Source organism: Dipteris shenzhenensis, chromosome 6, assembly GCF_047967505.1.
Source record: "Dipteris shenzhenensis isolate YYH24624 ecotype China chromosome 6, Dip_SZ_1.0, whole genome shotgun sequence".
NCBI classification, from domain to species: domain Eukaryota; kingdom Viridiplantae; phylum Streptophyta; class Polypodiopsida; order Gleicheniales; family Dipteridaceae; genus Dipteris; species Dipteris shenzhenensis.
The window spans coordinates 38,237,583-38,251,348 of record NC_141601.1 but is presented as its reverse complement, the minus strand read 5'-3'; the positions used below and the strand labels follow the sequence as shown (position 1 = coordinate 38,251,348).

The 13,766-nt window shown below is 42.3% G+C and overlaps 1 protein-coding gene across 1 annotated transcript; it reads right to left on the bottom strand.

The window, feature by feature from the left end:
- Window positions 1-2,374: 2,374 nt before the first annotated feature.
- On the bottom strand, window positions 2,375-4,085 carry LOC147901146 (uncharacterized). The gene is made up of 2 exons (XM_087376295.1): window positions 3,696-4,085; window positions 2,375-2,820 (listed from the first exon to the last, which is right to left on the bottom strand). The coding sequence occupies exons 1-2, from the start codon at window positions 4,046-4,048 to the stop codon at window positions 2,505-2,507; spliced, it is 669 nt and encodes a 222-aa protein (XP_087232421.1). The 5' UTR covers window positions 4,049-4,085; the 3' UTR covers window positions 2,375-2,504.
- Between the last annotated feature and the right edge of the window lie 9,681 nt (window positions 4,086-13,766).

The window sequence follows — 13,766 nt, the reverse complement described above, 5'->3', positions numbered from 1 at the left end:
TCGGCCATGCTACCTTCGAGCCTTGTATTTTGCTTCACGAAACCCTTCAAGGTCTTCATGAAGCGCTCAAGGAAGACAACCATTGTGCATGTACAATGCCGTATATAGCAATTTAATCCACCAAATGCACTATGAGATGTAGTTGGCTTGTGAGAATAGAATGTGGAAAGGTCTCCTCCACTAAACAAACCACCTCCACAGACATAACTTGAGCATCCTCAAGCGTGGTGGGATCTATTTTCTTTGAGCTCACATTTACTTAGAAAGAAAAATGTGCACCATATTAGCAATATGAAAACCTTGCATCAAGCTCACCCACATTCTGTATAGTGTGACGTATCTCACAAGCTCACCCATCTTGTAAATACAATCCTTCACGTCCTTTGATACAGAATGAGAAATGCTAGTAGGTAGTATGAACTGAACACATGAGTGATGGTTGATTAGTTACTTCCAAACTCACAAAATTGGAAGGAAAAAGAGATTATGCCAAGTCATACTTACTTGGAGCATCTTGTGTCAAGTCATACTTACATGGAGCATCTTGTGCCAAGTCATACTTACGTGGAGCATCATGTGCCAATCATGAGACTTCAAGCCGTATAATTACTCTGCACCTCTTTTCTTGTTCTTTGTGAAGGCCCCATTCAATCACCTCATACATCCAATGGGAGTACGAACTGTAGTGATAGTCCACTTCAACACCACCATCTCTTTCTTTGATAAAGTCCATGGTGCATGGGGTAAAAAGACATGGTCTCTCTTGTGGCCAAGCTTCACACATCCTCCCTATGGTGCATAAATTCTCCCTTATGCTCAACATATGACAATAATTTTCCTATAATATCCTACAATTATATACTGTTTAGACTCAACAATTACCACTATTCAAGTCTAATAAAGTCTATCTTTAAACTCCTCTTTAATAATGCAACCACTTTTCCTTTCATTCAATGTGGTTATGCCCCCTTGTTTTTAGGGAGATGGAGCACCTAGAGGTTGGCAACTTACTTCTGTGGAGTACTTTCAAGCTAGGAAAGTCTCACTTCTATATTAGAAGAGGTTGCTTAGGAATCATACCATGACTTCATTTATTGTGATACTAAATGCAGCTTCACTTTTTTGGAGAGCTATGAGGCTTCGAGCACACTTATATCTTCTCAAGGGGTTGTGGATTCATGTGCGTGTTAATGCGAGTAAAATTTTCTATGGTAAAGTAATAAAATTTTCTATGGTAAAGTAATGGAGTTGTTAAAATGCTCTTTATAATTATTTCACAAGCTATCTTTCCTCTCGAAAAGAGTTTTCTTTGGATATTTCGTATTGGCATTGATATTTGCAGCATTATCTTGTCACAACTTTTATGACTAGCGAATTTCTTCCATTTAACCAACATATTTAAGCAATTATCTTCATTAGTGACAGGGGTAGAGAGCTTTTAACGAAATGGTTGCTACACTTTCCCACATGTTGCTTATTATCTTTGGGGTGTTTTGGAATAGCATAATATGCGATGCAAAGATATGGACGTAAGCATTCAATAGATGCTGGTTTTTTTTAATTTTTGCCAAGGAGGTAGTAAACGAGGAGTATGAGTGCAAGTGATACTTTGTTTTGCATCTGATCGAACAGCCTACGTTATGATCCAATGACATTCAAAATGACGATTGTCAATTGCTAAGCATAGTACAATTGTTCGACACTCAAAATTTAGAGCAAGTCACTGAGCTTTAACTAGACACAGAAAATGATCCGAGTGAAGGAGGACGTGGTGCTTTATAATCGGAATGTAAATCTCCAGCTACATATTTCGGATATTGAACTCTCGCGATAACAGCGCATTTTGTGAGAAAACATAGATTGCAAGCTTGCAGCAACGATCATGCAGAGTTAAGGATGTTGAGCTTTATTCCCATCGGGCGCCGATGATATATCTCGGCAGAATAGTCTAAAGATAATATTTTCGGATACTGAACTTCACGATAATTGTGCAATTAGCTAGCTAAGTTGAAAATGCCACACTAGCTACATATCTACGGATATTGAACGACTCGATGATTGTGTTGTTGACGATTGCTCCACTTAATATCTGAAGACAAAAAGCAACGAAGTCGGTTGTAACGAATACTTCAATACATTAATAAAAGAGGTCAAGATGACACGTTACAAGTGCACTACCCCTACAGAAAATTTGTTACAAGAAGAGATCTTGATGCAATAAAATACGATAATTTCCATTAAGCCATTTTAACACTGTAAGCGAAAATACGACCGAGATAGATGGAAAGCAAACATAAGACGTTCCATTTTGGAGTGCCCTAGTATCAGATAGGCAATCAATGGAACGCAATCGCATTAGCTCCATGGAATGTAATCGACAAAAAGAACAGAACTAGTTATTCAGAAAATAATGGCTTTACACAAGCGTTGCTCCTAGGAGTCATTGCAAGCAGCTTCACACGACAGACACGAAACAATAAAAACTAAAGCCCGTCTTCGGGCACCTAGACACCCTCGTTGTATTGCTGAAACTTCTGGGCCTGCTCAGCAGCGGTCTCCGGAGCATCCAAGGCATTGCTAAACTGCGTGACAACGTCGGCAGTCGAAAGAGGAAATCCGGAAACCGTGTAGGCATTCAACAAAGACGCAGTTCCTTCTCTAGCCAATGCGCTCATGGCATCAGGGCTGGACGTTTTCAAAGCACCTAGCAGCGTCATTTTTCCGCCGAACAATTTGCCAGCCCGAGCGCCGAAGATTTTAGCGATGCTGGAGAAAAGAGAGAGAATCTTTGGGACTCGGCCGGGATTCCCCTTCCAGAAACTGTACAGGAAAACGACATCAATTTGTCAGCTCACGTACACAGGAGAAATGCTTAAAATTTAAACATTACATTCATCCGATCAGTATTCGACATCAAGATTCAAGGGTTATTCAAGTCGTGATCACTGAAAATTTCTTAGACATCAACAGACGCGCTCAGAGATATGGACGACCCGTATTGTTTCCCAGACAGTGGCAGTGCACAAAATCTGGACTGCTCATTACATTCTTTGGAAATAACTTCCAGTGAACTTCTCATTGCTCATTATTAAGGAGTTGCTACTCCGACTCAAGGCCCTACGAAACAGTTACTAGTTTAAGCCTCATAACAACGTAGGACCTTCCGGAAGCTTAAACCAGATCATAATCTTAATCACCATGCGATACTGCTAAGAGCTTGAAAACCTTGGCTATGAGGCTTAAAATGTAACCTTCTCATAGATAAGAAAGTCTAGGAAGGGCTCCACCTCAAGATTTATCCCGCCAACCATGCTTATGTATCTGTTTACAACCGTAAAAGAGTGAAAATGAGAGACAGCAGCGGCTGCTCAAATTTACGACAACGCCAAGTAAGGACCTACATTGTTAAATCATTGTATGCAATGCCTACTACCTACTACGCATCGAAGTAGCGCAGAAGAAACGACCCGCAAACTTACTAAACTCCTTGCAAAAACCAAGCAGCAACGTGGGGAGCTGAGAGCGAGAATTGAAGCGGAAAAGGAAAAGTTTCTGAGGGTAAGAGATTCTAAGAATTTCTAGTACTCCCCACCGGGTTCCAAACTACATGGTCGTTCTCGAGGCTCAGCCCAACATCCTTATGCATCCTTTCCACAAGTTAGAGCTGGCGGACGGGCGGGGGGGAGGGAGGGTACCTGGAGGTGCCACAGCCGGAGCGGGAGCCGTAGCCACCATAGCGACCGGAGGGGGAGGAGGTGACGGGGGGGATGGTGACGGGAGAAGGGGTGGAGGAGGAGGGGGTGGAGGTGGAGGGGGAGGGGGTGGAGGATGTGGGGGAGGAAGGGGTGGTGGTGTAGGGGGAGGAAGGGGTGGAGGAGGAGGGGGAGGATGGGGTGGAGATCATGGGAGTGGGGGAGGAGGAGGAAGCGGGAGAGGAGGAGGAAGGGGGGCGGTAGTTGAGGCGGCGGGAGGATTTGCGGGCGGAAACCGCCGGGGAGGCCAAGGCGATGAGGAGGAGCGCCAAAATCAGGGTGGCGGAGCGAGCCATGGCTGAAAAAATAAGGTGGCGCCGGAGAGGTTTCGAGCACGCTTGCTTGTTGCAATTTGGAACTTCGCGTGCTTCTTAAAACCCCTCCCAGCTGACAATACAGCTCATCGCCACGCTGGCCTTTGTCCCCACCCCTCCCCCGACACGTGGCCGCCGCCAACCCCCACTGCTTTGGGTTTAATTTTATCCGCTCCTTCGGCTCTTTATAATTATAACTAGCCCTAACGGGCCTCTTTCTACCCCCCCCAGCCTTTGTACGGGCCGCCATGTCGGACTCCGAACCGCCACCTGGGTCATGCCTCTCAGGTGAGGCCCACCCGTCAGCACTGCGCACCTTTCTCACCAGTTGTACGGCCTCTCCCGGTCTCCATGCGGTACACCGCCTAGTCAGCGCCCTGACTGGGGCCCACCCCACACTGGATTCTGGAATCTGGCGGAGCCCTTTTTTTCCAAAAAATAGTTGTTTTTATTCGGCGGCAGTTACTCCTCATGCCACCTGGCGTCCTCCGACGTGGCATCCCGGCAAACGTAAAATCCCCGCTGGAATGAACATATTATTCTCTCTCTTGTTTTCTTCTTCTTCTTGCCACCCAACCCAGCAAGCTGTGTGTCGCATGTACGCAGTGCGCACAGCACACAAGCTTCGCATTCAAGCGTCTCCACATGCAGGCATTCAAACAATATCAGATGCTCTCTGTCAGGTGGTAGTTGCCAAAACTTTGTCCCTGTCCATTCTTTCATCTTCCCTGCATTCATTTGCGCTTTATTTTCAGCGTTCCTCTCATGATCTTTAGTTATCGGTGGCGTCACTTACAAGTTACTTTATGACGTCGAGCTCACATTTAAAATGGAGGTTGATCATCCGCCTGCATCACCGGGAAAAATCTGCTCTCACCTGGAAGCTACATCCTCCTGATTCCTGAATCCTGGACGATGATCGTCACGGCCCGATGTCTTTTAAGGTGTTTCTGCGGTCAAGACACCAAGCATTACATTTTTGGAATAACGTCGAGAGAAAGTGTATAGAACTCTCATCGTACGGGAGTCCATGCTATCCATTTCTTCTGTTTGTTCACAAAGCAGCTTGTTTCACCCATACATCCAAGTTTTACGGTCCTTTCCCATCTCCGCTTGCAAGCATCGACCATGGTTTTAAAACTTATCACGTTCGATGATGATGATGATGGATGATCGGGGAATAATAGCCTACAGCGATGATAAAACCGGCGACACACAAGATTTAAATGTTTGCCTCTATTTGAAGCCTTCGCAGCCCTTCAAAAGATGACCCTTTCGAAGAACGGTGCGTTAAAAATATAGCATTCACGTCACAATGAAAAGGATAAGGTGTTCCTTACATTATCAAACGAAGACCGTTGTGAAAGAGAATAGAGAGGGAGAGAGAGAGAGACTTAGCACTACATATAAAAGACTTATGAGTCAACACTCCAAATGAATTACGAGAGTTAGTCCTTAATACTAGTTGGCTTACAGGAGCCTTGAGAAAAGAAATTGCTAGTAACTACTACATACTAACAAGTTACAACTTAGCCTGCTTAACAATAAGTTCTAGCTTTGGTCTACTATCTCCTATCTGAGATCTTTGATTGCAGTGTGCCCTGCTCACCCAAATCTTGCATTAACCATAGGTAAAAGCTTCCTCAGAGTTGCCCTTGGGTCTTTATAAGAGCACAAAGTCCAAATGCTTCCAGTGGGGCATTTCAACTTTGCATTGAACTGCCTTAGAATACCATGCCTCGCAAAAGAATCATGCTATTTATGCGAACATCAGTTGCTCCTTCATTGCATGAAAACTAGGACCTCCAAATTGCTCTACTAACATCGACGTTTTGCCTTAATTTTAAGTACGTTCGTAGGGGATGTGAAATCTCTAGTCGGTTTCCACCCCTATACATGCCAAATGTTGTTGCATGGCCTTCATTCTACACCTCCCACCTTCATGCAATGCCACAGACCACCCCCCCCACAAATTAGGCTAGGGAGCTCTACGGACATAGAGGGATCACAACACTGGTAGGCTTCCTGCCTTGATATAATGCTTTTGTCAAACTATCAAACAATGGTATAATTGCATAAAACGATAGCTTAGGGGCTTAGCATATTAGGGGAGGAGACTTCTACCTTCTTGCAACTATGCCAAGGATACAAATTAACCAATTCATTGATTTAACCCACACCCTCAAAGGCAAAAGTCCTCTTAATAGTCAACTAGTTTGCCTCCAAAGGATGGAAGGAGGGACCTTGCACCATTTTTAAAGAGGAATGAATCCTCCTTAGCAAGTGAAAGTGATTTAGTAGCTCTTCGAAATCAAGGAAAAACATATATGGATTTGTGATTAGAAGGGAAAATATATCCAGTAGATCCACAAACTTGTCAAACTCCTCAATTCCATGGATTGACTAGCTTAATAAAGTTTCTATGTAAGGGTGAGAATGGTTTGTTAGGATATTGTCGAAGGTTGATTGCTCATGGAGCAAGTAGGCTTCATAGCCAATATCAATCTTTGCTTAATGAAACAGACAAAAGGATTGCAATACATGTTGGAGGCTTGGAATCAACATTTGGTATCATCTATGCAAGCTACAAGTGTTTAAATGTTTGCTGTTCAAACATTAGATGCTCAATTAGTAGAGAGCACTATAAATGCAATTCACTTACAAATGCAAAACATAGCTCTAAAGGATGAGATCAAAAAGTTAGGAAAAACATTATCATTCATGAAGGATACTCCAGTGGGTCCAAGACTACATAAGTGAAAATTGCATCCAATGGATGAAATATCCAAGAAAAGTGGTGACTGGAAGCATCGAGTGAGAGCTTGTAGGAGTGTTTCAGAACTCATGTCTATCCATGATGAACACTTTGGTGCTATGGGTGAAGTGTTTACGAAAAAAATTTATACAACATTAAAAATTCAAAAGTCTAAAATCAGAGATAACATTTAAGTCAATGAACAAAATTGTGGAGCATTTCAATGCAACTAATGCACATGGATTTTGTGATACTGCAAGGATAAGTATAAGGGCATATCGGCTCATATTTAAGAGCTTAAAAATAGCATGTCTTTTTGTGGGAGAAAAAGTTAAAGCCCCACTTCCTAAACTGACTGATGTTGATAAGGCCATGCATGCACTCAATTTAGGTGTTCTTGATTTAGTCGGTGAGCCCCAGCATGTATGTAGTACATTAACTTTGAAAACAAAGTTTGGAGAGTCTAATGAATTGGAATTGACAGTCAACAACAACTTTATGATGGATGTTTGAAAAGTTTTGCAAGCCATGGTGAAGTTTTATGATATGTCTATGGAGGAATGCAATGGTACTATGAAGATTGTACTAAAAGCTTGATGAAAGTGAGGTGGTCAAAGGTCAAAAATTAGAAAGAGTTAGTTTGACAATGATGAATAGAATACTAGACCTTGAAGTTGAGCTTAATGATGCAAGACATGTTCTGTGTGCAATCAAAACATGAGATTTGGTGGTTGGATGCCTTTGAGGTACAATGGAAATTTGAATTCTAATGCGGTAATGTAAAAAGACTTATAATATTTTGAAATAATATGTGAGGCTTTTTTGCACGTGCCGAAAGAGTCACATTCAATTTTGAAGTGGTTTTTTTACCAAACCGATATCCCAAGTGTGATCAAAGGTCATAACAATGGTGAGATGCTTGAAGTTGAGGGCTATGGATCCTATTGTGTAGAATGGCATCTAGCTGCTAACCTCAAGACTATTAAATGTATGTTTGATGTGCACATGGAGCAAATACAAGCCATCCTTGTCCACTGTGCATGCAAATGAGACTACCTGCAAAGGGTGGTGAAAAGAATCAAAAGAAATGGGCTTCTGAACTTGCAGACATAGATCAAACTAAGGCACCAGATTGGGATGTTCGAAGGAAAGATCCATCATGGAGCCCAATTCTTGCATGCTATTATGAGAATAATTGAAAAGTTGGTGCATTTGGTCATCATTGTTGCATATAACTTTATGCAAATAATGCTGGCTGCATTTTGAGCCATGTGCGCTCATTTGTGGTGTGCATTGGGTTGCAATGGATGCGTTATAGGCCATTTGGATGCATTGCAATCCTTGTTGGATGCACTGATAGGCCCAGATTGCCTTGTGGGATGCTTTATCGATGGATGTTTAGCACATAGATGCTATTTTATGCTAAGGGACATCTTTGACACATTGCAGTTGATGCACTAGTAGTGTTATGCTCTCTTGGATAAGACATTAGTGATGCTTATGCCCATGGATGAGGCTTATGCTTGAGGCATTTGGCTCTTATTGGCATTGGGCTTGCCATTGTTTTGTCATTATACGTTGGCATTTTCTTTTGGGCCAAATTTGCTCATATGGATGCCTAGTATATGCACATGAGTCAGATGCATTTTTATGCTTTGAGCTTTGAGTTTTTGGTGATATTACCCTCCATTGTGGCAAAAATATTTGGGTGCACTTGGTATTTGGTGTGATTCTTTCTTGCAGGCACCAGCATTTGGGATTTTGCTTTATTTGCATCATGGCATCCTCTTCCATGTCTGAAAACGAGTTTTCAGCACTAATAAGTTTGATGGGACAACTTTTCTCTGTAGAAAGAACAAATAAGGGATATGCTTATTCAAAAGAAGTAGATTAAACCCTTTGAACGGATTGTAACTAGTCCTGCAGCTATGTTTGAGGATGATTGGAATGAGTTGGATGCATCAAAAAAGTATACTATTAGACTTCATCATGTAGGGTCAGTTTATTTCACAGTAGTAAATGAGTAGACTACGGAAGATTTGTGGAAGAAATTATGTGACACTTATGAGAAGAAAACTGCCTCTAATAAAGTTTACCTCATGAAGAGGTTGATTGAGCTGCAGATGAAGGAAGGGGTCTCCATTGCTTCTCACTTGAATGAATTCAATATTATTTCCAGCTAGTTTCAGGGTCAGAAGTTGAATTTTGATGCAAACACTAAGGCAATATTCTTCTTGTGTTCGTTGCCATCCTCATGGGATACCTTCCATAAAACTATCAGTAATTTTGCACCTGGTGGAGTACTAAAGTTTGATGATGTTCTGGGTAGCTTGTTGTTCGAGGAGATTAGAAGAGTCTATGGATGTCAACAAGCAGGATGCAACCTTAAATGTGCAAAGGGCAAATCACAGTTCAGGGGGAAGTCCCAAGAAAGTGGGAAGTCTTGTAGCAAATCCAGGGCACACAACATTGAGTGTTACCATTGTGGCAAGAAGGGCCACATGAAAAAGGATTGCTACAAGCAGAAAAGAGAGCAAAAGGATAAGAAAAAGAATGCAAATTGGGGTGCAAATAAGAAGGAAGAGAGTTCAAGGGAGGAGAAAGGAAAAGTGAACATCGAGGAGATCAATACAATCACTGATGATAGTGAAAATGACATTCTCTTCATGTCTAGTCTACCTGCAGAGTTGCTTACCACTTCATATGATGCATATTACTAGAATGGATTTTGGATTCTGGTGCTTCATTCCATGTTATTCCCCATAGGGAATGGTTTTCCACTTATACCAGTGGAAAGCTGCATCTTGGAAATAACTGTGCATGTGACATAGTGGGAGTAGGTGACATAAAGTTTTCTTTTGCAAATGGGTGTGCATTTGTTTTAAAAAATGTGAGACATGTGCCTAAGCTGACCAAGAGTCTCATTTTAGTAGGTCAGCTAGATGATGTTGGTTTTCAAACCATCTTTGGTTTTGGGAATTAGAAAATTCAAAAGGGATCTATGCTTTTGGCCAGGGGTGCCAAGTGTGGGCCCCTCTATATCCCTTATATCAGGGGCATATGATCATGTTTTTGCAATAACCAAGCAGCCAAGTACGTCTTCTAACTTTGAATTTTGTAAGCATTGTCTCTAGGGGAAGCAGACTAAATCAGCCCATAAAATAAGGGGAAAGAAAGAGCTTGAAAAGCTTGATTTGGTGCATTCATACGTATGTGGTCCCATGCCTAGATGGTCATTAGGTAGGGCTAAATACTATGTGACATTCATTGATGATGCAACGAGAAAAGTATGGGCTTATGCTATGGCTTGGAAGAGCGATGTATTCTAGGTATTTCAAAAGTGGCTGGCTTTGGTTGAAAATCAGTCGAGTAGAACGCTTAAATGCCTATGGACTGACAATGGTAGAGAGTATCTCTCTCATGACTTTTAGCATTTCTGTGATATACGTGGGATCAAGAGGGAGCTCACATCCCCTTGTACTCCAAAGCAGAAAAGATGAAAAGGAAAGGTTGCAATGTATGCTTTCCAATGTAAGTCTTTCTAGTGGTTTTTTGCCTGAAGCAATGAAGATTGCAATGCATGTGATCAATAGATCACCTAGTAAGAGTTTGGATGGTGGTATTCCTAAAGAGGCATGGAGTGGCAAGAAGCCCCCTTACTCTCATTTGCATATATTTGGATGTGAGGCATGTGCACATGTGCCAAAAGAGCTTAGGAAGAAGCTAGATCCTAAGTCTAGGAAATGCATCAAGTTTCTGGGTTATGGGGAAAGTGGAGAGATGGGCTATCATCTCTAGGATCCAGAAGAAAAGGTCATACGAATCCATGATGTGGTCTTTAATGAGAAGAAGACGCGTGGAAATGAGGAGAATCACTTTTGAGGATGTGAATCCGACTGCATATGTTAATAGACAGCAAGTTGTCCATGCACCAAATGTGCAAGAAATGGTGCCACAAAGGTACTCTCATAGGTACACAATCAAGGGTAGATCATGATGGATCATCTATTGGTGGAAATAATGAGGCTAATATGTAGGTGGGACAACAAGCTGAAATTCCCTTGAGAAGATAAACTAGAATGTCTAGACCACCTAATAGATTTGTTCCAGGGATACACTATGTGATGCTTACAGATTGCAGGGAGCGTTCTTGCTATAGAGGGGCTATGATGCGTGAGGATCAGTGCAAGTGGGAGTATGCTATGCAATTAGAGATGAGTTCACTCATGAAGAATAAGACTTAGAACTTGGTTTCTTTGCCACATGGAAAGAAAGCATTGCCATGTAAATGGGTCTACAAGATGAAGGTCATAGGTGGTGATGTGTCTAATTACAAGGCCCATTTGGTTGCTAAAGGGCTTAAGTAAGAGAAGGGTGTGGACTTTGATGAGATCTTCTCTTTGGTTGTGAAGATGACCACACTTAGATGTGTACTTGGACTTGTGGCAGTAGCAGAGGATATGGAGCTTATGCAGATGGATGTCAAGATAGTTTTCTTGCATGGGGATCCACATGAGGAAATTTCCATGGTACAACCAGAAGGCTTTGAAAAGAGTCTTTATGGCCTTAAGCAGGCACCTAGAGAATGGTATCAAAAGTATAATGCTTTTATTTCAGTCCCAAGGTTTCAAAAGAAGTGAGATTGATCAATGCCTCTATACTAATAGGGCTAAGGATAATAGCAGATACTCCTAGCACATTATGTGGATGATATGCTATTAGCTAGAGCAAGAGCGCTTATGAGCTGGATGCATTGAAGGCCAAGTTGCATGAGACCTTTGACATGAAGGATTTGGGACTTACAAGTCATATTCTTGGTATGTGCATCAGCATGACCGGAGTAGTAATATCCTTTGGCTTTCACTGAAGGAGTATGTTACAAAAGTATTGCAACATTTCAATATGGAGGGGGGGAAGGGTGTAAGTACTCCATTGGCTCTATATGTGAAACTGAGTCAGGCAGATAGTCCCAGATTAGATGAGAAGAGGGCCATGATGGCCAAGGTTCCTTATGCATCAGTGGTTGGGAGTCTTATGTATGCTATGATAGCTACTAGACTGAACATTGCATTTGCAGTGGGAGTTGTTAGCTAGTCATATGGCTAATCCAGGAAAGAGGCATTGGGAGGTAGTTAAGTGCATCATGAGGTACATGAAGGTACCAAGGAGATGTGTCAAAATGCAGATCGTACTAGCCTAATCTATCACTTAATGAGCATAAAGATCACGGAGGATCAAACCAAGTACGAAAAGCCATGGGGAGAGAGACAAGAAGTATGAAACACTCAATCTATTCCAATGTGCTTATATCAACAATACATGATAGGCCTCTTATATAGAGAGTGCCCTTTAAATAGTCAACACTTGTGGGATCCTTTGATCCACATCTCTCCTTGTGGATATCCTTGATCCATATCTCCACATCATGTAGTCCACATCCTAGGGTGGCTACTTTAATTCTTTCCTATACCATACCTTAGCCTCTAATTCATGTGCTCATAGCACCATATCTCAATACCTCCCCTTGGTGCCATGATTCATTTGGCTACTGCAAGGTGGTCAGATGTGAGTTTACATTCCATCACCTCTCCTTAGTGTATGCATTGCTACTTAAGGTGGCCAAGTGTGATTTTTACATGTCATTACCTCCCCTGAGTGCTTTTATAGCTACTCTCAAGTAGTCAAGTTTGAATTACAAACGTGTGGGCAAAAGGTGGCAAGGTTTTTGCTTTTGAATGCTTGATGTTGATGGCATTCGCTTCTTTGCTTGATGTAGCTTGATGCATGATGCTTTGTTCTTCCATGTGCCTTAATGCTTTATGTGTGGATGCCATGTTTTGTGCTATGGTCATCTCATGCACTTGTGCTTTTGGCATGCTTATGACAGCGATGTGTGCATTCATGCTTTGATTTGTCATTTGTTGCAAAGATCTTACCAATTGATTTCTTTCAATATTGGTAGTGTCTAATTGTATATAATGATTTTGATCAAACAGGCATGTAGAGCTAGAAAAGACGATCACTTTTCCTTTTTGGAGTGTGAGCAAATTCTTCTTGGATTGGAAGTTACAGCTTGTCGAAGTTTTGATCAAAAAGGAACCTTTGATGATGTGGCTTGGCTGTTCACATGCAGCTTGCAGGACTGTGCTTGGCAAGGGGCCCTATGCCACGTGGTTATCTTTTGACTGAACTGAATTTACCCAAGTTTAAGAAAACTTCTAATCTTGACATGTGTCATAGATGACATGGCAGAGGGTGAGGTAACTTAACCGTGCATAGTTAACCAAAGTTAAAGACATGAACCATGGTTATTTGTTATCTTTGCCACATGTCAATTTTCTAAGAAACTTAGATTTCTAAGGTAAGGTATTCTTCGTGGCTGAGGCACGTAAGTGATGGCACGATGTGAAGAAGCTTGGTGAAGTCTTTTCTTGGAGGCGGTTGGTCATCCACGAGCTTGCAGATCCATGGATCGATGCAGGAGGCGTAGTTTATGAAGGCCAAGCTCTGGTCAGCAGATATTGGAGTTGCATCTGCTTAGCGCCACTTGGTTGCGTTCGAAAACAGGTGCCAGTGAGTCTCAAGGTCATATGCGACCTTTGCATACTGAGAAGGCAAAGCTATTGTTGTAGGAGTCGTAGCTGCTTGTGTGAGCTTTGAGTTCGGATGGCCTTGGAGGCTTTTGTTCATGAAGACAGCAGCAGGGTTGCGTGCTGTTGACGGCTGCTTACAAGAGTTTAGTGAAGTGGCGCGGCTGAGTGTGTGGTAGGAACACTGAAGTCAATGAGAGGCTCATTGGAGACAGGGCTTGAGTTTGCTGGGTGTGGAGCGATGCTCTACTACGACTGCGATCTGCGATTCATGCAAGGCAGGGGTGACCGAAACCGTGCAGGTTACAGAGCCTCCAGCGTACCACAGTCCAACGCAGCTAAGGCTTAACAGCGA